The 26,394-nt window shown below is 41.9% G+C and overlaps 1 protein-coding gene across 1 annotated transcript in view; it reads right to left on the reverse strand.

Annotated features, from left to right (window-relative positions):
- The window catches only part of TMC2 (transmembrane channel like 2), a 170,149-nt gene that overhangs the window by 69,876 nt on the left and 73,879 nt on the right, over nucleotides 1-26,394 (reverse strand). The window contains exons 6-7 of the mRNA XM_040354395.1: nucleotides 13,031-13,129; nucleotides 12,492-12,634 (exon numbers count right to left, since the gene is read on the reverse strand). Of these exons, the coding sequence (XP_040210329.1) occupies nucleotides 12,492-12,634; nucleotides 13,031-13,129 (242 nt within the window). The remainder of the gene's footprint in view (nucleotides 1-12,491; nucleotides 12,635-13,030; nucleotides 13,130-26,394) is intronic.

Consider the following 26,394-nt stretch of genomic DNA (forward strand, 5'->3'; position numbering starts at 1 on the left):
CTACACTTGCATTACTTAATTTATGATGTGAAATGTGATTGTAGGATAAGCCACACAAAGTCTATATTTTGCTACCAGCTTTAGCAGACAAGTATAAATTGGTTTACTAAAGAAGCAGAGCAGGGGTGAACTGTCCATTAAGGGTGCACAGGTGCTGCCCCCCATCTATCGCCACCTCCCTCCATCCATGCGTCCGACCCCTTTCAAGATGCCGGGTGCATGAATTCCAAAGTGGGGTGGGTATTTTTTTGAAGCACCTTATTGGAGCCAGAGTGGACTCGGGGCACAGAGAATGCGCTTGGAGCCCACCCAGGAATGAATATTCACTGTTGTAACACTGATCCTCCTCCCGGCCAATTAGGAACCAGGTTTTGATACCTGTGACCCAATTGGCTGAAAGGACAGGCGATTGGACGCCTAGGAGAAGAGGAGAAGCCGTACGCTGGAAGCCACCGATAGGGGAGGGGACACAGAGCCGATGCACGCTGCCTGCCAAGATGGGGTAAGTGCAAGACCGTCTGCCACTCAGGGGCAGTGTTTGTTTGCCGCCCCCAAAAACAAACATCAGCCGCCACTGTAGCAGAGTGTGTTCATTTTGCACAGTAAACATTTCCATAGTTTAAGCAATAGCATAGCACAAAACCTATTTTCTTCTTACATTTCCCTTGCATGGGTATTCAGTGTGAACACTTACTGTGCTAAGTGAACAGGCTCTATTAATTTAGTAAATCAAGCTCATAAACCCTACTCAGGGAGAGAAGAACAGTAATGCATAATTACTCTGCAGCAATACTACAGGGGAAATATATCTTGCATGTATAATAATTTCCCATTTAATGTATATGTTTACAAATTACCTGTAGAAGCACATAAAAAAAACATTAACACATTGATGGAATTATTTCATTGTTTGTCACATTCACATTTTTGGCAAATAAAAATTCAAGAGACTGTACATTGCAATATAGGTTCTTTGAGATTAAATAGACAACATCACATCAGTTTCCAATTATGTATTCAATGCTAGAAATAATTCAGTTATATTAAATAAGTAACGCTTTAATGACTGGAGAAAAAAATTCCCTTTGTGCAAAATAAAATGACTTGCCTATAATTTAAAAATTACCAAAACCGAAAGTTGTATACTAGCATAACAGCCAGAATTCTGTATGCCTACTGTCATGTACAATTGCAGCAATCAGAAAAACAATTGTTAAATTCATGGAGTTTGTCTGAACCCTTCCTTATAAACACGTTCCCTATAGTCTAAAAGAATCTGGTGTTTCAGATTTATAATAAAAGGTACTACATAGTACTGTAATAAATAGCTTAAAAGGTGGAAATCTAATGCCCTGTACACACGATAGGTTAGTCTGATGAAATTGGTCTGATGGATTTTTCCATCAGTTATCCGATGAAGCTGACTGATGATCAGTCGTGCCTACACACCATCAGTTAAAAAAAATTATCGTGTCAGAACGCGGTGACATAAAACACAACGACGTGCTGAAAAAAATGAAGTTCAATGCTTCCAAGCATGCGTCGACTTGATTCTAAAAATGCGTGGATTTTTAACCGATGGACGTACCTACAGACGATCGTTTTTTTTCTATAGGTTTTTTTATCCATCAGATAATTTTAAAACAAGTTCCTATTTTTTTAATCTATGGATAAAAAACTGATGGGGCCCACACACGATCGGTTTGGTCTGATGAAAACGGTCCATCAGACCATTTTCATCAGACTAACCTATCGTGTGTATGCAGCATAAGGATACGTTGAAGATGTAGATAGAATGTATTACATTACAATAATGGTTCCATTTTTTTTTCTCCTCTTAAATCTGTAAACAGTATACCAGTAGCTTATATCGTGCTTTTTAGTGCTTTTTGTCCGTACACAAGGAGCACAGTATTTAAATGTATTCAGGAATTATTTTAACTTACAAGTACAATTAAAAATTAATATATTTTTAAAACAGGAATTGGTACTAGTAATGAGCAAATGTGTTTGGGTTTTCCAAACTCACCATAAATTCCTGAAAATGCAAACTTTAATCCGAACCCCATTGAAGTCAATAGGAATTTTGAAAAACAATTCAAGACTTATATGAAAAGCGTTGTCAAACAGGGAATAGGGAGCAGGACAGTGCCATTGGGGACCAATGCAAAAAAAAAAAAACAGAAATACTGTTCAGCAGCTAGAGGGCCCTCCACTTTTTGTGACTTTGAGGGAGACATGGAGAAAACATAAATTCTTCAAACTACATGGCACAAAGATGCCTTTAAACTATATGCAGCATCATAGAACAGTACAGTTCTTACAGACAGTGTCAACAATGTATTCTGGCATCACATAAATTGCACGTGCAATAAATTGGATTACTTTTACATTATTCCTTGGCTTACATACAGTATTCAACCTGATTCATTTTAACCCCAAAAAGTCTTTATCAGGCAGTTTTTGCTGCTTGTTTTTTTTTTTTTTTATCTAACCGTAATAGGATTTAATTGATAATGGAAGAGGGAATTCACATAGCATAAAATCCTCGAGTTTTAATGAATAATAAAAAGATGTACACTTACATAAATTCTGTGAACATGGAGTTTTTATGCTATGTGAGTTCCCTCTTCTTTACTGCATATTCCTTATTGGCACATTGTTTGAGGCCATCCATCACTGTGATTGTCCCGGGCTGGAGATACACCTTATGGATTAACATCATTATACGCTGTATACAGTGGGGATCGAAAGTTTGGGCACCCCAGGTAAAAATTTGTATTAATGTGCATAACGAAGCCAAGGAAAGATGGAAAAATCTCCAAAAGGCATAAAATTACAGATTAGACATTCTGATAATATGTCAAAAAAAGTTAGATTTTATTTCCATCATTTACACTTTCAAAATTACAGAAAACAAAAAAATGGCGTCTGCAAAAGTTTGGGCACCCTGCAGAGTTAATATCTTGTACTGCCCCCTTTGGCAAGTATCACAGCTTGTAAACACTTTTTGTAGCCAGCCAAGAGTCTTTCAATTCTTGTTTGAGGTATCTTTGCCCATTCTTCCTTACAAAAGTCTTCCAGTTCTTTGAGATTTCTGGGCTGTCTGTCACGCACTGCTCTTTTAAGGTCTATCCATAGATTTTCAATTATGTTGAGGTCAGGAGATTGTGAAGGCCATGGCAAAACCTTCAGTTTACGCCTCTTGATGTAATGCCCACGTGGATTTTGAGGTGTGTTTAGGATCATTATCTATTTGTAGAAGCCATCCTCTCTTTAACTTCAGCTTTTTCACAGATGGCATCAAGTTACCATCCAAGATTTGCTGAAATTTTATTGAATCCATTTTTCCTTCTACTCGTGAAATGTGCCACTGGCTGCAATACAACCCCAAAGCATGATTGATCCACCCCCATGCTTAACAGTTGGACAGAGGTTATTTTCATTAAATTCTGTGCCCTTTCTTCTCCAAACGTACCTTTGCTCATTCCGGGCAAAAAGTTCTATTTTAACCTCATCGGTCCACAGAACTTGTTTCCAAAATGCATCAGGCTTGTCTATATGTTCATTTGCAAAGTTCAAACGCTGATTTTTGTGGTGAGGACGTAGAAGAGGTTTTCTTCTGATGACTCTTCCATGAAGACCACATTTGTATAAGTATCTCTTTATAGTGGAATAGTATACCACAACTCCAGTGTCTTCCAGATCTTTCTGGAGGGATTGTGCAGTCAAACATGGGTTGCTTTTCTCACAATCCTGTGATATTTTTCTAGGTCTTCCAGATCTTACTTTAACTTCCACTGTTCCTGATGACTGACATTTCTTAATTACATTCCGAACAGAGGATATTGACATCTGAAAACGCTTTGCTATCTTCTTATAGCCTTCTCCAGCTTTGTGAGCGTCAACTATTTTCAGTTTCAGTTTTTTAGACAACTGCTTAGAAGAACCCATGGTGCTGATTGTTGGGTCAAGGTCAGATGAGCCTGGGCATTTAAAACCTTTGAGATTGACATCACCTGGTTTTCCCAGACGATGATTGAGAACAATCCATGACACTGGCAGGTCTCAGCTTTGCAAAGGGGCAGTGCATGCTATAAATTCTGCAGGGTGCCCAAACTTTTTCAGATGCCATTTTTTTGTTTTCTGTAATTTTGAATGTGTAAATGATGGAAATAAAATCTAACTTTTTTTGACATATTATAAGAATGTCTAATCTGTAATTTGATGCCTTTTGGAGATTTTTCCATCTTTCCTTGGCTTCGTTATGAACATTAATACAAATTTTTACCTGGGGTGCCCAAACTTTCGATCCCCTCCTGTAATTAAGAGATCATAGAATTCTGGTAAGAGGCAGTGTGTGATCTTGGTGGAGGTACTTCTATCATCACTCTTTCTTGGGACGTTTTGGTGATCATTTACACCTGGGAGAATATTGATTGAGAACAATTTCCTTCAGTTTTGGACTCTTTGTTGATTATGGTTTATCCATAATTGTGCATTAAATGTCCTATTTTTTCTGTTGTTGTCCACAGTGTTTTTCATTATTTGTCACTTTTTTGCACGCCTCGGCACAGGTTTCAGTGTATTATACTAAATGACATATTTAGCTAGACTTTTTTCCCTTTATATTCTGTTTGATGTTGTATAACATTTTTTAGTCGCAGCTTTTCACCATATTATTTTGAACAAGCGCAGTATTTTTTTCTATTACATCCTGTAAAGATGACTGCAAGAGCTAAGCGCAGACTGATCAATGAGGTGAAGAAGAATTCTAGAGTGTCAGCTACAAAAGTCTCTGGCATATGCTAACATCAATTTTAGTGAATCTACGATACGTAAAACACTAAACAAGAATGGGAGGATACCACAGAGGAAGCCACTGCTGTCCAAAAAAAACATTGCTGCACGTTTACAGTTTGCACAAGAGCACCTGGATGTTCCACAGCAGTACTGGCAAAATAATCTGTGGACAGATGAAACCAAAGTTGAGTTGTTTGGAAGAGACACACAACACTATGTGTGGAGAAAAAGAGGCACAGCACACCAACATCAAAACCTCATTCCCAACTGTGAAGTATGGTGGTGGGGCATCATTGTTTGGGGCTGCTTTGCTGCATCAGGGCCTGTACGGATTGCTATTATCGAAGGAAAAATTTATTCCCAAGTTTATCAAGACATTTTGCAGGAGAACGTAAGGCCATCTGTCCACCAGCTGAAGCTCAACACAAGATGGGTGTTGCAACAGGACAACGACCCAAAGCATAGAAGTAAATCAACAGAATGGCTTAAACAGAAGAAAATACGCCTTCTGGAGTGGCCTTGTCAGAGTCCTGACCTCAACCCGATTAAGATGCTGTGGCATGACCTCAAGAAAGCGATTCACACCAGACATACCAAGAATATTGCTGAACTGAAACAGTTCTGTAAAGAGGAATGGTCAAGGATTACTCCTGACCGTTGTGCATGTCTGATCTGCAACTACAGGAAACGTTTAATTGAAGTTATTGCTGATAAAGGAGGTTCAGCCAGTTATTAAATCAAAGGGTTCACATATTTTTTCCACCTGCACTGTGAATGTTTACATGGTGTGTTCAATAAAAACATGGTAACATTTAATTTTTTGTGTGTTATTAGTTTAAGCAGACTGTGATTGTCTATTGTTGTGACTTAGATGAAGATCAGATCAAATTTTATGATCAATTTGTGCAGAAATCCATATCATTCCAAAAGGGTTCACATACTTTTTCTTGCAACTGTATCATAGCACAGATTGTCAGTGAAGTACCACACTGTATCATCTCCAAAATGGTAATCCCCAAAATATTTCAACACAAAGGGCACTAAAACACTTCAAAACCATAAAAGCAGCGATAAGAAACAAAGAGATCTGTTAGTAAAAGCAACACATAATAAACACATTACATTACACACATTATTAGGCAACCATTTAACCATTTAATCGCCCTAGATATTATCCACTTTCCAGCCAGTGTCATTAATACAGTGACAGTGTATAGTTTTATCACTGATCATTGTCCTAGTGTCACTAATGTAAGTGGCAGTTAGTAAGTTTCTCCCCAGGATCAGTTAGTGTCAGATTTCCCCATTGTAAGTTGCTGATTCCGGTTATTAGTAAAAAAAAAAAAATTCAATACATATTGTACAATAGTTTGTAAACACTTTCACGCAAAACAATCAATATACACTTATTGGGATTTTGTTTTACAAAAGACATGTAGAAAAATACATTTTGGCCCAAATTTATGAAGAAATTAGATTTTTACTTTTTTTTATTAGATATGTTTTAAAGCAGAATAAAAATAAATAAATTGGACAAGGTGAAGAGTGTGGTGTCGCTGCCCTGCCTCTCTACATTGTTAAATCAGAGAATGCTTTGTAATCATTCAGAAAAGGAAAAGCATTCTCTGAATGATGCCTGTGTCAAGCAGCAGACCTTCTGTGTTTAGTATGCAGGAGTAGAGATGTAAAATTACCCTAAATTTTAATGCTGTGGGAAAAAATATATGTTCCCTGTTTTTTTCTGGAAAAAATTTAACGTTTGGAAAAATTTACAAAAAAAAATCAGTTTGGGGTTTTACAAATTGAAAGTAATTTTGTTACACTGGGAAGGTGAAATGCAGTGAAAATACAAGTATTATGCTTGAAATAAAAGTACAACTTATTCAGTAAATAAACTAAACTTGCGGACATTTTAGCTATACACGAGAACAGGTAACCCCCCCCCCCCCCCCCATTCAAAATAATGTAAAAGCTTCCTGCTAATATGCATTTTCAGTTATTGACAAAGCTGATCCATAAGCATATATTGCTCTTGCAAAAGCTTGATGAATGTTCTCTTGATTTTCAGGTGTAATTTTACTATAAATGAGGGGATTGTGTCTTTTTTGGGAAGCCATGGTTTTTAACCTTTCCTTACTTGAAGATGCTGCTGGTGAAGAAACACTTTACGATGATCCAGTAACAGCAGCATTACGAATGTTTCTGGAAATAGAACTCTTTCTGGAAAAAAAGGTACCCGCACTTTCATTCTGGTCCTCATCATTTCATTCTACAAAAGTATTTTTTTATTTTTAATAAACTTACAAAGATTTCAAACAATCTTCTTTCACGTTGTCATTATAGGGTATTTTTTGTTGAATTTTGAGGAAAATAATGAATTTACTTAATTTTGGAATAAGGCTGTAATGCTGCGTACACACAATCGGAATTTCCGACAACAAATGTTCGATGTGAGCTTTTGGTCGGATGTTCCGCCGTGTGTATGCTCCATCGGACATTTGCTGTATGCAATTCCGACGAACAGAAATCCTAAGCATGCTCGGAATCAATTCGACGCATGATCGGAATGATTGAACTCAATTTTTCTCGGCTCGTTGTAGTGTTGTACGTCACCATGTTCTTGATGTTTGGAATTTCCGACAACATTTGTGTGACCGTTGTATGCAACACAAGTTTGAGCCAACATTCCGTCGGAAAAAAATCCACGATTTTGTTGTCGGAAATTCCGATCATGTGTACACGGCATTACATAACAAAATTTGGAAAACATGAAGTGCTGTGAATACTTCCCAGATGCACTGTATATAGAGCTTGAGTTATTATTATTAAAATTACTGTATTTTGTTTAAGTGATCTAATATTACAATATTATACATTTTTTTTTTTTTTAACTATTGGATAGTCAAGAAAGATTAAAACTACTGTCAAGTTGTTACTGCTGGCTATGTCCCATTTGGGAAAATATTTTAAGGGGTGGATTGGCACTGTTAGGCTAGGTACACACGACCGGTCCAAACCGATGAAAACGAACCGAAGTCCAGTTTCATCGGTCCAAACCGACCGTGTGTACGGGCCATCGGACTTTTAGAACTTGCTTTAAAAATCGAACCGATGGACGGCTGACCATCGGTCAAAACCGATGGTTAGTACACAAAAGCATCGGTTCAAAACCCGCGCATGCTCAGAATGAAGTCGACGCATGCTTGGAAGCATTGAACTTAGTTATTTTCAGCACGTCGCGTGTTTTACGTCACCGCGTTCTGACCCGATCGGGTTTTGAACTGATGGTGTGTACGCACATCAGACCATCGGTCTGCTTCAGCGGTGAACCGATGAAAACGGTCCGTCGGACCATTCTCATCGGATGGATCGACCGTGTGTACGCGGCCTCAGACTTGATGAAAAATAACATTTTCTCAGCACACTGTTGGAAGTCTATCCTAACACACCACTTTTACAAAACTCTTCCTCAACCACAAACATGTATCTACAATACCTACAGTACCTATCACCTTCTAAAAAAATAAATAAAAAATAATGCATAGTAGATCATTTTTGTTCTCGTAGACTTGCATAAAGGCATGCGATGTTCTGAGAACATGTAGTAACATTACCAATTTAAAAAGTAAAAAATCTACTTTAAATTCAAGTTATTGTTTCTTCTGAACTAAAAGAAAAACTATGGTTGATTAAATAAAGGCAAATAGGCTGTTCACTTTAGAAAATAATTTTCCCTTACTTTAGCAAAGTGAATAAGATGAAGGTCCATTGACTTCCATCTTCCAAGTATGTGCAAGCAAATATACTTTATACATTACTTTTTAAAAAAGGTTCTTTGATGTGATTGGGTATTCTTAGCTTGGTTAATATGAATTCACTTTGCAAAGTAAATCAACCCCTTTGTGTCATCCATCCAATACATCCATACAGCCATCAATATGATTAAAATACCACTTCCAGACCGCCTGCTGTCAGTATACGTTGGTCCTTTGATAGCTGCCATAACCCCAGTATTTTTTCAACTGCAGATGGTCCGCTTTATGATAAAACTGGACTCCGGCTTGCCTTGTCTTTGCCTTCGTCACTTGTCAGCATTCCCCTGACTCCTCTGGTGACGTCATACCTGCGGGATGGTCCACGCTGTTACAGCGCGACTTCTGGCCTCATCGAGGCTCCAGGACTCCAGGACCTGCTGCTTCTCTCTCCCTCCACACTGAGTGGCTGGAACTCCTTTCAAACACTGTCGGGATACACAATTATGACAGCCTGGGCACCCATATACAGATGAGCCCATAAATCTTTTTTATCTTGCAAGTGCTCCTAATCTTGTTTCCATGTATTAAACCTTGGGATACTACATTTAGATGGCGCGTCCTTCTCTCACTCTCTCTTCCATATGTGTTTGCACACTGTGAATTTAGCTTTTTCAACCTTAAAGATTTCCTTTGTAAAAATAAATACTACTTTCACACTTTTTTTTTCTAATCCAAGCTTTACCAGTTATTTTTCACTGAGAAAATTTGGACCATGCCTTATAGTTTTTTTGCCTTTCTCTGCATCAACTGAAGTTTTAGGGTTCTGTAGGTCAAAGTTTTTTTTTTATTTCTTTTTTTTTTTATTGGTTGAAGCTGGTGAACATATTTGATGTCAATTTTCAATATAACTTTGTTGATTTATTATTGTAAAGAATAAACATTTATTTATAATTAGGTGTTTATTAAACAATCATTAAATGTATGTTAAAGGCAACATAATTACAGTACCATGCAAAAGTTTTAGGCAGGTGGGAAGAAATGTTGTAAATTAAGAATGCTTTCAGAAATAGAAGTTTTAATAGTTTATTTGTATTAATTAAAAAAATGGAAAGTAAATCAACAAAAGGAGAAATACAATCAAGATTTGGTGTGACCACCCTTTTCCTTCAAAACAGCATCAATTCATCTAGGTACACTTGCACAGTCCTGCAACATCTTGGAGAACTAACCACAGACCTTCTGTGGACGTGGGCTTGCTCAAATCCTGCTGTCTCTTCATGTAATCCCAGACAGACTTGATGATGTTGAGATCAGGGCTCTGTGGGGGCAAACCATTACTTCCAGGACTCCTTGTTATTCTTTTCACTGAAGATAGTTCATAATGACATTGGCTTGGTTGTATGTTTGGGGTGGTTGTCCTGCTCCAGAATACATTTAAGGCCAATCACATGTTTCAATGATGGTGTGGCAGGATGGATGAGTATCTGCCTGTATTTCTTAGCATTAAGGACACCTTTGATTGGGCAACATTTAGGATCGTAGATGCAGTGGTCAGCCGAAGAAAACATAATGCAGCAGATGGAAGACACATCATGCTTACTTCCCTTTGACATCAGAAGATGGTCAGCAGTGCCATCAGCACAGAGCTAGTGGGAACCAGTGGGACCCAGGTACGCTCTTCTATTGTCCAGAGAAGTCAGACCAGAAGTGGTCTTCATTGAAGAATTATGGCTAAAAAGCCATGCCTCCTATGTGGAAACAAGGCTAAGCCTATAGCATATTTTTCTTAGCATTGCGGACACCATTGATCCTGACCAAATTTCCAACTCCATTTGCAGCCTAAACTTTCAAGGAACCTCCACCTTGCTTTACTGTTGCCTGCAGACACTCATTATTGTACCACTCTCCAGCCCTTCGGCAAACAAACTACCTCCTGCTACAGCCAAATATTTCACACTTTGACTCATCAGTCCAGAGCATCCGCTGCCATTTTTCTGCACTCCAGTTCCTATGTTTTCTTGCACAGTTGAGTCACTAAGCCTAGTTATCACATTGGAGGTATGGCTTTTTAGCCACAATTCTTCAATGAAGACGATGTCTGGCCTAACTTCTCTGGACAGTAGATGTGCTGATGGCAAAGAAGAAGTAAGCATGATGTGTCTTTTATCTGCTGCATTAAGTTTACTTGGCCAACCACTGCATCTACAATTCTCTATGTTGCCCTATCAATGGTGTCCTCAATGCTACGAAATACAGGCAGATACTCATCCAGCATGCCTTACCATCAGGGAGGTGTGTGATTGGCCCTAAATGTATTCCGCTGCAGGACAACTACCCCAAACATACAACCAATGTCATTAAGAACTATCTTCAGTGTAAAGAAGAGTACTGAAAGCAATGGTTTGGCCCCCACAGAGCCCTGATCACAAACATCATCAAATCTGTCTGGGGTTACACAGAGAGACCCAATGATTTGAGGCAGCCTACTTCCACAAAAGATATGTGGTTAGTTCTCCATGAAGTTTGGAACAGCCTACCAAGTTCCTTCAAAAACTGTGTGAAAGTGTACCTAGAAAAATTGATTCTCTTTTTTAGCCAAAAGGGTGGTCACACCAAATATTGATTTGAGTTAGATTTTTTCTTCTGTTCACTCACTTTGTAAACTGATTAAAATCAACTATTAACACTTTGAAGCTTCGTACACACGACTGGAGCATTTGGCCGGGAATCCCGGCCGTGTGTATGCTCCCTAGCAGTTTTCCCGTCAGGAAAACAGCCGGGAATCCCGACAGGGAAAATAGAGAACCCTGCTCTCTATTTTCCGGTCGGGATTCCGGTCGGGATTCCCAGCAGAGTGTTTCCTGCCGAGAAAACCGGTCGTCTGTATGCTTACCTGAGTGTAGAAAAACCGTGCATACAACGTTAGTCTGGGGTGTAGCAAGATGGTGGCGACTGAATCGAATGTGACGAGACACCGGCTCGTCGTGGTCAATGACGTCACTGCATTCTTGCCATTCAAAAGAACGGCGGGTTTTTGTGTGGCCGTGTGTATAAACGGCTTTTCAGGGCATGCCTGCCAGGAATCCCGTCAGGAAAACCAATGGGGTAGATTCAGGTAGCAATTGCGCCTGCGTAACCATAGTTACGCAGCGCAATTGCTTACTTGCCCCGGCGTAACGACTTCTCCTGATTCAGAGAACTCGTTACGCCGACTGCAGCCTAAGATATGCGTGGCATAAGGCTATTATGCCCTCATATGTTAGGCTGCATTCTTACGCAGGCCGCTAGGTGGCGTTCCGGTAGTGATCAGCGTATAGTATGCAAATTGCATACTAACGCCGATTCACTACCCACCGCGAGCCCTGCGTACGCAGTTTACGTCGTTTGCGCACGTCGGTTTTTTGCGTAAGGCTGCCCCTTCTATAGCAGGGGCAGCCAATGCTAAAGTATACCCGTCGTTCCCGCGTCGCGAAATTTGAAATTTACGTCGTTTCACGTTCACTTTGAAGCAAATGACGTCCTTGCGACGTCATTTACCGCAATGAAAGTTTCCCGACGGAGCATGCGCACTACGCTCGGCGCGGGAACGCGCCTAATTTAAATGATTCCCGCCCCCTACGGGATCATTTAAATTGCGCGCTCTTACGCCGGGCATTTTGCCGGAGCGCCCAGGCAATTTACGGAGCTACTGCTCCGTGAATCGCGGGTAGCGAAGAAAATTTGCGGGGGCGCAGGGCAAAAACGGTGCCCTGCGCCTACGTAAAAAAATCTACCTGAATCTGGGCCAATGTTTTTTTTCCTGACGGGAATGCCGGTCGTGTGTACAGGGCGTGATACTTATTTTCAAATGTATTAATTTTGCTAAAAAAAATAAACAGCAGTACCTTCTTCGAATCTATTATTCTCTGTCAAATATAAATTATTATTACTTACGTTCTAATGACAACCATGAGACTGTATCCAAAAACACCAACACCGACCATAAAATAGGAAAGTGGCAGTCTGAATTTCAACCATCCGATTGTACGTTGATTATTGTAGAAACCATAAAACAAAACAGAATATTTGGCATAACCCTGCGGAATTTGAACACATGAAAATATCATATATCATGTACTTTCTCAAACATTTTTTTTGTACAGCTAAGCTGCTTCTCAAAGATATGCCTGTAAATTGAGGAGGTTGATAAACTCAGCAGCAGCATAAGGTGATATTTAGTGGAGACAATTACACAGCTCTTACAGAGCAGACTGTGTAGTTTATTATGATGTTATTAACTTGACAAGTTAATTCACAACCTCACTTACTTTAGATGTTGTTTCTAAAATCTCACAATAGTATTGTAATTGTTTTTCTATCATGCTATAAAGAACTACCCTGGTTCCTTTTAGAACACAGTTCTAAAGCTGTACTATTGGCAGACAATTACATACACCCTTGCTGATAATAATAAAAAAATAATAATAATATACCTCAAAGTCCCAAAGCACGGAGAAATCCATAGCAGTTTTCTCATCACGTCTAGGCACTGTCTTTCGAGGTAAACTGCCATACGGTAGACCCATTAAAATCTGGTTAGTGGAAATATGACAGCACAGTGAAATATGTGAAAAAAAGTAATAACTGATTTTGCAATTTTAATGAAGCTTGAAATTATTTTAAAGACTTTCATTTAATATTTGCAGGGATTATGTCAGTATTAAATGCCTAAATGTCAGAGAGAAATTATTAAAAAGTAAGAAAGTATATTATAGTTATTCATACAATAGGCATAGGCATCTAGGCTGTAAACATTAAAGCGGAGTTCCAGCCTTTTTTATGTTTATTAAACGTCAGCAGCTACAAAAAGTGTAGCTGCTGGCTTTTAATAAACAGACACTTACCTGTTCCACGGTCCAGTGATGGGGCCACCCGGAGCATCTCTCTTCTCCCCCCCTCTCCACCGGTGCCTCCATTCAGACTGTGGGCACCCGGCCGTGACAGCTTTCGGCTTCACGGCTGGGCACTCACTGCGCATGTGCGAGTCGCCCTGCGCTCTAGGAGCGGACAGCTGATCGCCTGGGACCTGTCACGTGTCCCAGGCAATCGCCTACAGGGAGAGTCCGCCTAAGGTGATATTACAAGTCGCCCAAGCGGTCCCTGGGTGGAAGAAGGAAGTGGGACAGGAAGTCCTACTCCTAACGAAGCCCCCACCCCCCCCCACCAAAAAAATGACATGCCAAATGTGGCATGTAAGAGGGCGAGGAGTGGTTTAAGCGTAAGTTCCACTTTTGGGTGGAACTCCGCTTTAAAGGATCTGTAAAGACTTTTTTTTTTTAAATAACAAACATGTTATACTTACCTCCACTGTGCAGCTCGTTTCGCTTCTTCTGGGGTCCCTCGGCGACTGTCTCTGCTTCTCCAGGCAAGCACTCCACACCTTAATGCGAACGAGCTTGCATTGTGTGGAGTCCTTGAGGGCGCACTCAAGTGATACAGCCAGCGGCTATTGCCACTCACTGTATCACTCGGCCCAACCCCCAGCGCGTCGCCTCATTGGATGTGATTTACAGCAGCGCGAGCCTAAGGATAAAAGAGGGCTAACGCATTTCGGCAGGTAGCCTTGCTCACTGCAGTTCTGTTATAGTCTTTGTAACTGTTGAAAAGCCTTATGATCACTTCCTGCCCCCATCAGAAGTAGACTGGAATAGGAAAAGTAAAGAACAGAAAGTAGGAGGAAATATCCTCAATGATTTAGGTACATACAGTATCTCACAAAAGTGAGAACACCCTCACATTTTTGCAAATATTTTATTATATCTTTTCATGTGACAACACTGAAGAAATTACACTTTGCTATAATGTAAAGTAGTGAGTGTACAGCTTGTATAACAGTGTAAATGCTCCTCAAAATAACTCAACACACAGCTATGTCTAAACCGCTGGCAACAAAAGTGAGTACACCCCTAAGTGAAAATGTCCAAATTGGGCCCAAAGTGTCAATATTTTGTGTGGCCACCATTATTTTCCAGCACGGTCTTAACCCTCTTGGGCATGGAGTTCACCGGAGCTTCACAGGTTGCCACTGGAGTCCTCTTCCACTCCTCCATGACAAAATCACGGAGCTGGTGGATGTTAGAGACCTTGTGCTCTTCCACCTTTCGCTTGAGGATGCCCCACAGATGCTCAATAGGGTTTAGGTCTGGAGACATGCTTGGACAGTCCATCACCTTTACCCTCAGCTTCTTTAGCAAGGCAGTAGTCATCTTGGAGGTGTGTTTGGGGTCGTTATCATGTTGGAATACTGCCCTGTGGCCCAGTCTCCGAATGTAGGGGATCATGTTCTCACTACATCAATGAACTGTAGCTCCCCAGTTCTGGCAGCACTCATGCAGCCCCAGACCATGACAATCCCACCACCATGCTTGAATGAGGGCAAGACACACTAGTCTTTGTACTCCTCATGCCCCATACACACGGTCGGACAAAACCGTTGAGAATGGACCGAGGTTCAGTTTCATCGGTCCAAACCGACCGTGTGTATAGCCCATCGGTCTGTTCTCCTTCGGTCCAAAATTTTAAAACATGCTTCAAAACCGAACCGATGGACCGCTGCCCGATCGGTCCAAACCGATGGTTAGTACAGAAAAGCATTGGTTCAAAACCCGCGCATGCTCAGAATTAAGTCGACGCATGCTTGGAAGCATTGAACTTCGTTTTATTCAGCACGTCGTATGTTTGACGTCACCGCGTTCTGACCCGATCGGTTTTTGGAACGATGGTGTGTACGCACATCAGACCATCAGGCCACTTCAGCGGTGAACCGATGAAAACGGTCCGTCGGACCATTCTCATCGGTTTGGAACGACCGTGTGTACGGGCCTCACCTGCTTGCCACCACACATGCTTGACACCATCCGAACCAAATATGTTTATCTTGGTCTCATCATACCACAAGACATGGTTCCAATAATCCATGTCCTTAGTCTGCTTGTCTTTAGCAAACTGTTTGCAGGCTTTCTTGTGCATCATCTTTAGAAGAGAGTTCCTTCTGGGACGACAGCCATGCAAACCATATTGATTCAGTGTATGGTCTGAGCACTGACAGGCTGACCCCCCACCCCTTCAACCTCTGCAGCAATGCTGGTAGCACTTATACGTCTATTTCCCAAAGACAACCTCTGTATATGGCGTTGAGCACATGAACTCAACCTCTTTGGTCGACCACGGCGAGGCCTGTTCTGAGTGGAACCTGTCCTGCTAAACCGATGTATGGACTTGGACACCGTACTGCAGCTCAGTTTCAGGGCCTTGGCAATCTTCTTATAGCCTAGGCCATCTTTATGTAGAGCAACATTTTTTTAAGATCCTCAGAGAGTTCTTTGCCATTAGGTACTGTTGAACTTCCAGTGACCAATATGAGAGAGTGAGAGTGAAAACACCAAATTTAACACACCTGCTCCCTATTCACACTTGAAACCTTATTTTTTTTTTTTTTTTTTTTTTACCACCTCAGCTTTTGTCCAATCTTAGAGACCAGCTCATGATTTGATGCTTCTTACGTCTCAGATAGTGGGTTGCATCATATGTGGTAGGCAATTCTATGTTCCTTAGGTTTTTTTTTTTTTTTTTTTTTTTAGATCATTTAGGCCAACTCGCAAAATGAAAAATAGGAAAAATAGCTTATTACATTAACATGCTATTATGGCACTAAATTATTTACACCCCCCCCCCCACCCCTTGGCTCCCAGGAATCTCAGACTTATCCCTCAGGATACTAGAGCACCCTCTAGCATTTATCGATCATTAATAGTATATGAATTCCTCAAGGAAAAGACCATAAAAGAGGAGGCTATTGTTTTCATGCTACTACCTATGGCCTGTTAATAGCTTAACCTTACTCTCTCTGCGTAACTCCAAGTTTTTTTATAGTCTCTCCATTTTTCCCATTTCTCCCTATGTTCTCCGATCATCTCTAGATGACTGACCTTTAACTCTTCCAGTCTGTACGTTTCCTCCACTTCGTCTATCCAGTTCCAGACGTGTGGACTTTCCGTCTCCTGCCACATTTTGGGTATAAGTTTCTTAGCGGCGTTTAGAAGATGAGGAAGTAAGGACTGCTTGTATTTTTTTTTTCCCTCTGGGCTGCAATGAAAGAGCACGACCCAAGGGTCTCTCTTTAAGTCTTCGCCCGTAATAACCTTGATTTGGCTCAAGATTATGTCCCAGTAGGTTTGAATTTTTGGGCATAACCACCAAAGGTGGGCCATCGTGCCTCTTTCTGAACAGCCCCGCCACCACTCTGCGGTCTGATCCGCTTTGTATTTGTTTGCTTTATCCGGGGTGATATACCACCCTGAGAAAACCTTGTAGTTTATTTCAGCAGTTCGTATATCGATTGCGGATGCATGGATAAGGTGCATAATCCTCTTAAAACAATTTGTCCCTCTTGTGATTCCTAACTCTCTTTCCCATTTACCTATAAAGGGTGTTTCACTCCGTGAACCTATCTTAACCAATAACTCATATAATTTAGTGATAGTGCCCTTTGAATTCTTAGTTTTGCAAATCTTCTCAAGTGGGGTTAGCTCCGCATCCGTCCGTAATGGGCGGGGGAGGTGCCGCACAAAGTGGTGCAACTGTGAATAATGCCACCTATCTAGATTCCAAAATTCCGTTTTGGCTCTCAAATCTTCATAGGTCATTATTTCTCCGTCTTTAATGATATCCCCTAAGTGAACAGTGTCTACTTTAATCCAGTTCCCTCCAATTTTAATTTCGCCTGGTGCAAAGTAAGAATTTTCTTTTAAGTTCATTAATGGGGAATTAAATTTCCCCTCTAATTGTGTCAGGGTCCTGTCCCACATTCTTAAAGCGGGGGTTCACCCTTAGAGGGCACTTTTCCACCTTAGATTCCTGCTCGTTATTACTAGGGGAATCGGCTATTTATTTTAAAATATGTGCAGTACTTACCCGTTTACGAGACGCATCCTCTCCGTCGCTTCCGGGTATGGGCTTCGGGAATGGGCGTTCCTTCTTGATTGACAGGTTTCCGAGAGGCTTCCGACGGTCGCATCCATCGCGTCACGATTTTCCGAAAGAAGCCGAACGTCGGTGCGCAGGCGCAGTATAGAGCCGCACCGACGTTCGGCTTCTTTCGGCTACGAGTGACGCGATGGATGCGACCGTCGGAAGCCTCTCGGAAGAATGTCAATCAAGAAGGAACGCCCGCTCCCGAAGACCCATACCCGGAAGCGACGGAAGAAGATGCAGCTCGAAAACGGGTAAGTACTGCACATATTTTAATATAAATAGCCGATTCCCCTAGACCGAACGAGCAGGAAGCTAAGGGGAGATTTTTTTTTTTTTTTTAAATGGGTGAACTCCCGCTTTAAAGTGTCCCGTGTTAAATCTTGTGTTTTGTGATCTAGTGCTCTGTGTTGTGCAGGGATCCAAATAATATTATTCAAATATTTACTTGTTGATGCTTTCTCAATTTGGACCCACCTTTTGTCCCTCCTATCCCGTGCCCATTCTATGGCCCGTGATAAGACCGCTGCCTTATAATAGCTTTTAATATCCGGAACTGCCAGCCCGCCAAGAGGCTTTCCCTGTTTTAAGATGGAAAGGGATATTCTGTGCTTCTTATTTTTCCAAACATAGTTTAGTAACAAGGCATTGAGAATTCTCAAATATTGCTGAGGGAGGGCTATGGGAACTAATAAAAATTTATAAAGAATTTTTGGGACAACAACCATCTTCAGCATATTAATACGCCCTATCCATGATATGGGTTTATTTACCGTTCTTTTTAATTCGCTCTTGATCTCATTTAATAAGGGAACGTAGTTTATTTTATACATCTTCTGGGCTGTGTTGGCCAATTTAATACCTAGGTACTTAAGTTCCTTGGTCCAGGGAAACGCACAGATCTCCTTGACACGTCCCACCTCCTTTTTGTTTAAGTTGATATTCAGAATCTCCGATTTAGTTACATTCATTTTGAAGTTTGAAAAGGCACCGTATTGTTGCAACACTTCAGAGAGCTTAGGAATAGAATTAACCGGATTGGTCAGGTAGAACAAAATATCATCGGCAAAGGCCGATAGTTTATGTTCCTCTCCTTCTACTCTAACTCCATTGATGTCGGGGTCGTTACGAATTGTAGACAGCAGAGGCTCTAACGAAAGAATGAAAAGAAGAGGGGACAGGGGACATCCCTGCCTTGTCCCGTTTTTCATCTCAAAGGAATCAGAAAATGTTCCATTGATTTTTATTTTTGCAGTGGGATGGTGATAGAGTGTTTTAATCCAACGGGACATCCTGTTTCCTAATCCCATAACCTTTAGAGTCTCCATCATGAGCCCCCAGTCTACCCTGTCAAAAGCTTTTTCAGCATCGACTGACAGAAATAGACCTGGGGGCACATTCTGCCTTATGGACTGCTGCAAAAGGATTGCCCTGAGGCTGTTATCTTTACCCTCTCTGTTGGGCACAAAGCCTACCTGGTCGGGGTGAACCAAGACGTGCATAGCCCCTTTCAGTCGCCCCGCAAGAATCTTAGCAAAAAGCTTGGTATCTATATTTAGGAGAGAGATAGGTCTGTATGCCGAACAGAGAGAACTATCTTTCCCTTCCTTCAGAATTAATGCGATCACTGCCGCAGTGGCTTCCCTACTGATTTCGAATTCAGACCCGAGTCCATTGAAGTATTTGCACATCCACGGTATCAAGATGTTGCTATATCTCTTATAATACAGGGAAGAAAACCCATCCGGTCCCGGACTTTTTCCGCCAGCAGTGGTGTTTAGAGCTACTTTTATTTCTTCTTCAGTTATGGGGCGGTCCATATTTAAGCTATCCATCTCCTCTAATCTGGGAAGTCCTGCCCTGTCTAGGAAGTCTCGGATCTTCTCCTCTTTTTCCCCTGCCTGGTACCTTTGGTTTTTTAATGTATAAAGTTCCTCGTAATAACCTTTGAAGGAATCCGCAATTTCTCTGGTTGCATAAACCATTTTCCCGTCTTTCCTTTTGATTTTTTCGATGTAGTTTCTAGCTTTCTCTTTTTGAGCCATTTTGGCTAAGAGCTTGCTTGGTTTGTTGCCCCATAGGTATCTCTCTTTGGAGATACAGTTAAGTTTATTTCTCGCTTCCTGTTCCATAATCTCCTTGAGAGCATCTCTTTTAATAATTAAATTTAGATATGTTTCTTTTAATCCCTGCTCTTTATGTTCACGTTCTAAAATCCCTATATCTTTAATCAGGATGTTTGCATTACTTTTCATCTCTTTTTTTTTTTTGGCGCCCTCCGCAATTAAAATTCCTCTAATGTACGCTTTGTGTGTCTCCCAGAGGGTTGCGCTGTTTATCCCTTCTGTATCGTTGATATGAAAAAATTGTTTCAATTCCGCCTCTACCCTACTTGCCCCTCCTTCATCTCGTATCAGACTATCATCTAGACGCCACACCGGCCCCTGTCTCTTTTGTGTAGAAAGTTTGACTTTCATAGAAATTGGTGCATGATCTGACACCGTCATAATTCCTATGTCCGTCTCTGTTATAGAGTCCAGCAACCTATGGTCCGCCAAGATGAAGTCGATTCTGGAGTATGTTCCGTGGGGGGTAGAGTAGAACGTGAAATCGTGCGCTTTTGGATGAAAGATCCGCCATACATCAACTAGTTGGTGGTCATGAATCTTCTGTTTAATTCTTTGTAGAAGCCCGTTTCTTGTCTCCCTCCCACGGAACGTACTGTCTTCTTTCGGATCCAAAACAAAATTAAAATCGCCCATCAGAATAGTGTATCCCTTTGCGAAATCATTCAATTTTCCCAGAATTTTCCCTAGGTATTGGGTTTGGTGGACATTTGGGGCGTATATATTTGCTAAGGTATAAACAATATTGTCAATCCTTACCCTTAGGAATAAGAATCTCCCTTCTGGGTCTGTCATCCTTGCCTCTAAAATGAATCCAAACCCCCTTGTGAACCCGATTGCCACGCCCCTAGCACGTTTCGAGATAGAATCACCATAGAACCAGGTGGGGTATGCTGGGGAAAAAAGCTTGATATTCGCGTCTATGGTTAAATGAGATTCCTGAACAAATACTACATCCGCTCTTAGTTGTTCGATCTCTGCAAGGACCTTAAGTCTTTTAACGGCGGAATTTAATCCCTTAACATTGTAGGATAAAAATTTTACTTCTGTCATTATTTTATACCTAGATCATTTCGTGCTAAACTGTCCCTTGAGATTCCTTGGGAGCCAAAAATCCCTATTACCTTCTCCCTTACCCCCCCCGCACCCTCCTCCCCCCTCCCTCCGTGGCCAATACATTCCTCCTCTCCTTCCCCCCTCCCCCCCCCCTTGCCCAGGCCTATACATCGCCTCTGAACCGTAGGGATCCTTGGTACCCCCTACCCGTCGGTTCTTATGGATGAGGTGGAGCACCCCTGCGACCCTCCCATCCATCTTCCCCAGGACTTTCCCGGGGATTTGATCTTATATGGGTGGGGTAACAGATCCGCCCTCCCCGTTCCCCTCCCTAGTCCTCCCCTCTCCCTCCCCAGCCACCCCTCAGCGCCCAGGAGCGCCTCCAGATTACACCCCGAGGGCCAAGCAATTATCCACTAACTATTCAACCCATCCAGATAAGTCCACGGCAGGCATATCCAATTTGCGGCAGAACCCTGCCAGCTCCTCGGGAAATATTAATTTTGCTGACACCCCTTCTTTCTGGCCTATCAGACAAGCCGGGAAGCCCCATTTGTAATTTATGTTATGCCTACGCATCTGCTCTAATAAGGGTTTTTGGAGTCTTCTTCTGGCCAGGGTTTCCCATGCCAAATCCGTGAAGATCTGAATCTCCGTGCCTGCATAGGATAAGGGAGGCTTTCTTCTCAGTTTTAACCAGATCTCCTCTTTATGTTCGAAATGTCTGAACCTAGCAATGATGTCCCTGTGCCAATTTCCTCCTCCCTCTCTGATCTTCCCCACACGGTGGACCCATTCCAATTTTAGGGGACCTTCCGTGCCGTTATCCAGGAGGGGGAGAAACAGATCATTGAGGATTTTTCTCAAGTCTTCACCCTTCTCCTCCTTAATTGATCGTATTCTTAAATTTTGCCTTCTATTACGGTTCTCTTGGTCTTCTAATCTGTATTGCAGCCATCTCTGGTTTTGTTTCATAGTCAAGTGTTGGTTCTTTATTTCGCTGAGATCAAGGTCTTGCTTTTCTATTCTTTTCTCAACTTCCTCTACTCGTTCTAACATATGAAATAAGTCAGTTCTTAATGTACTAATTTCCTCTCTTATTACATTCTCCACCCTTTTTAACATTACATCCATTTCCCCCATGGTGGGGACATGGGAGCTCAGGCTGGGGTCATCCATTTGGTTAGATACGTGGTCAGATTCTGTTGAGATATCGGCAATTGGGGATGGCAATCCCCCCACTCCCTTTTTGGTAGTCCCAGTTTTTTCAACTTTTTTTGTCGGGCCTGGGCTCTTTGAGCTCCCGTCCGGGGTCATGTAGTGTCTGATCGTACTCACGGAGGAAGTCTCTTTAGGGATTTTCGGGACAGCCCCCCTTGTTGACTTGTTCATATTGTATTTCTTTGTCGTTCTGATACGTTTCCCCAGTTTGAGCAGAGAGGGGCAGGCCTCCACCCCCCCTTCTCTCTTTTTTTTTTTTTTTCCTCCTTTTGACGCTGTGTATTTTTTTTTTTTTTTTTTTATTCAAAACTTAGTGAGGCGGAAGTTGTGGATACTAGGGGGGAGATATTGGTTGTTTCTGGAAAACGGCTAGAATTCTGACTCCCAGTATTTCCAGAGATTTTTAAAAGTTTCCGTGAACTACCCGGAACGTTAGGGTGGGTGGATAGTAAGAGCTACGTACCCCCTGATTTAAGGGGGTTTTCACCCTCGAAACCTCTAGAAGCCGGCTTGGGGTACCGAAAGACTTTAGGTAAGGTGGGCCTGCTGCACGCTATGCCCTCTATCGACCTCTGCTCGCCCAGCAGAAAAACAAGGTTAGGCCAGTGGTGTTGGCTGCAACACTAGTGTTACCCTGGTGCTCCGGTCTGGCCCTCCTGTGATTTTACCTAGCCCTGCAGAGGTGGGAATAGTGTCTCTTATGTGACTGGTACCTTCCAACCTGTAACTCAGGGTTTTTTTTTTTTAGTATGTTTTTTTTCTTTTTTTCCCGCGGCGTATAAGATCTTTAGAAGTTGTAGTCCTGAAAGCTTAAGCTCCTGAGGTGATACCTTAGCACTATTACCCCTTTAGATATATATGTAAATATATATATATATTTTTTTTTTTTTTTTTTTTTTTTTCCCCAATAGCCGGTCGGGGTAGGTAAGGCCCTTTAAGAGCGGCCGTCCAATATTTATTGCCTGTACACCCAAGCAATGCCCCCTAGAGCCCCATAAACAGACAGCAATTGATAGAGGCAAATACGGTGGAGCGGGGGTATCTCATACTTTTCCACCCCTCCCCCTCCAGTCGGTATCAGTGTGAGTATCCACCAGGTATGAGACTAGAATCGAGGAGACCATGGGTGCTTGCGCAAATTAGGAAAATATAGGGAGTAAAGAAAAAGTAAAACTTTCACATGTCCACTTATGAGGCATAGAGTATTGCACATAAAGTATGGGGACTCCGCTTTCTTACCCAGTCTTCACTTATCACAAGGTCCACATACTGCTACAAATCCATTTTTAACATGAAGAAAAGGGTTCATATTACCTCATGCCGTTTCTCTGGGTGTGCTTCTCTGTTTTTTTTTTTTTTTCCCTGGAGCTGTGGTGGTCTAGAATCTATGCAAGCAAAGCAGGGGGGGGGGCGGGCATCCAGCCCGCTCGCCGCAGCAGGAAGCTTCCCAGCTGATCCACCCCCGATCCACCTCGCCTGTCACCTGCCGCCGGGGAGATGCGAGGGGGGGGGGCGGAGGACGAAGGGCTCTCGGAGATCAACGGGGGGTGATGTTGGCTGCGGGGTGGGCGGACCAACTGCACGGCGGACTCCCTCGCCTCATCTCGTCAGTCTTCACTGGAGCTCCGCCGGGTCTAGATCCCTTCATCACCCGCAGCCGTGACCAGGTCGAATCCGTCTCACGGGCAGCTCCTCCCTCCGACGTGCGTGCTTCACGTGCACCACGTCATGCTCTCCGCTGGAGTCGCTTCTGATCGCACAAGAGAGCACACTTGAAACCTTATAACACTAATAAGTCACATGACACCGGGGAGGAAAAATGGCTAATTGGGCCCATTTTTACTTAGTGGTGTATTTACTTTTGTTGTTTTTGTTGAGACATTAATAATGGCTGTGTGTTGAGTTAGTTTGAGGCGACAGCAAATTTACACTGTTATACAAGCTTTACACTCACTACTTTACATTGTAAAGTGTTGTCACAAGAAAAGATATAATAAAATATTTACAAAAATGTAAGGGTGTACTCACTTTTGTGAGATACTGTAGCTTAAAAAAAACAACAAGCTAACATAGTTAGTCCCGTTTAAAAAAGACACAAGTCCAAGGAGTTCAACCAATAGAATAAATAAACTGCATATACAATTTTTTCAGAGGAGTCCAAGAAAAAAATCCTTATATAGCTTGCTTTGCTCCAAAAGGGGAAAACATATGCTTCATGATCCTCTAGGGCAGGGATCTGAAATTAGCGACCCTCCAGCTGTTGCAAAACTACGAGTCCCATGATGCACTGCAAGGCTGACTGTTACAAGCATGACTCCCACAGGCAGAGGCATGATGATACTTGTAGTTTTACAACAGCCGAAGGGCCGCTAGTTTGAGACCCCTGCTCTAGGGCATTTGAATATTCCCTGGATCAACAGTATATGCAAACACTTAGAACATTGGTTACAACCATTCTCTTTTCTAAAAAAATAAAAAAATATTAAAATAAATGGCTGAATTGGAGCTTTAAAAAATCGTATTGATAAATGTCTAAATTAACTAAAAATTTTCATCCAAGCTTTTATATCTAAATTAATATTGACCAACCATGCAAGTTGTTTTTGTCTCAATAATTGCTCAGATTTTTCTGCATTACTTGCAGCTGCTCAAACTCTTCTACCTGGTGGTACTTCTTACCTACATTCTAATGGTAATAGGACTGTTAATAATGCTACTAAAACACATAAAAGCATTAATAATTATCTGTTATTTGATAACATGTTTGGAAAGTTGCCTTTTTTGCAAGCTTCTAACCATTGTAAAAGTGGTAAAGCATTACCCTTCTATAGTATGGCAAATAGAATAACTGTCAATCATGGTACATGGAACACAGACACCATCTTGACATGTACTGTTTCTTGTGTAGGATATGCAGCTGTTAAGAGGGATTTCATATGTTAGTGTAGCCCCCTGTAGTTCAGATAGGGTTGCTCCTCACAAATTTACTTGCCAGTAATAATTATCCTGGTTGATTGTTAGAGATCTATTGATTTCTCCCTAAGTTTGGCCTTGTTGCACTTTTCTCTTCTACCACTAGGTGGCCGGGTACTTGGTGGTACTAAAGAAAATAAATATCGCTCCAGATAGAGCAGCTTGGCTGGTCAATCGCCTCCTGGAGACCACGGGTTCTGGCAATGCATATAGCAGAGAACAAAAGAAAAATATTTGGACAGCCGCACTCCTGGGAATTCCCGAATCGTCCTTTAATAGTAAAATGGAAATACACTACAATCCACAGCAAAAATAAAAAGTGGGATACACAGCTGACGTTTCGCACTGATGCTCAGTGCTTACTCATGAGTAAGCACTGAGCATCAGTGCGAAACATCAGCCGTGTATCTCACTTTTTATTTTTACTGTGAATTGTAGTGTATTTCCATTTTACTATTAAAGGACAATTCGGGAATTCCCAGGAGTGCGGCTGTCCAAATATTTTTCTTTTGTTCTCTACTTGGCGGTACTAGATATGAGAAGGGCAACTCAAGGTCAGGTTATGGGTATATGGGGTATCTCAGCCAATGGGTAGGGATTTTCTTCAATCCCTTGGCCTGCTGAGAGAGCCTCTATATAAATCGGGCGGAATCAGATGATGTGTATTCTGTGCCACCTGAATGGCTGTCTGGGTGGACGTGTGTTGTATTGTCCGAGCTGCTAGGCTGGAGATTCTGGCCTATCCCGGGCACATCTGACTACTGGACTGTCTGAGGGCCTATCCAGAAGCAAGAGAGCAGCGCAGGGATGGGACTGCGGCTTGCAGTCGAACCAGAAGTGACAGTGAACCTGGATGAAGCTTGAGAGGTATCTTGAGTGCCAAGCTAGGGACCTATCAGAATAGCGGGGGTGAGGCTTGAGGAAGATACTACGGTCAAGATTGGAGAAGCTCAAGGGATTTAGTTGCAATGAATCAGGGGGTCTAGTGAGAGACTGGGAGCTCAGTAGGCTGAAGAACTACAAGGATTGATTGTAGTGAAAGAGAAAGCAACTGTTACGTTTGTGTTAGGAACTGTTAAAGACTGTTGCCATATGAGACAACATTCCAGATGTGGCGTCTTGCTGGACACTGTACCTTTCCCTGATTGGCTGTCCTCCTATTGAAGTCGGAGTCTACCAATTATTCTAGCAACTACCTAAGGCCCTAACCCTCTCCCCCCCCCCCCCAAAAAAAATAGTTAAAGGAAATAAACTTTCTTTTGCATTCAAGAAGACTGGCGCCCAATAACTGTAATAACTCTGCACCCACCATGCCTCACAACCCACCACATACAGAAGGAATTCAGCTATTCCTGGCCCTGGAGGTCCTCATTAGATTAAAGGAGGTCTGGGACCTTGCTATAAATAATAATCTTGTGGTATGTAGTATGCATGAGATGTGTGGCATCTTA

Source organism: Rana temporaria, chromosome 5 (genome assembly GCF_905171775.1).
Source record: "Rana temporaria chromosome 5, aRanTem1.1, whole genome shotgun sequence".
Taxonomy (NCBI): Eukaryota; Metazoa; Chordata; class Amphibia; order Anura; family Ranidae; genus Rana; species Rana temporaria.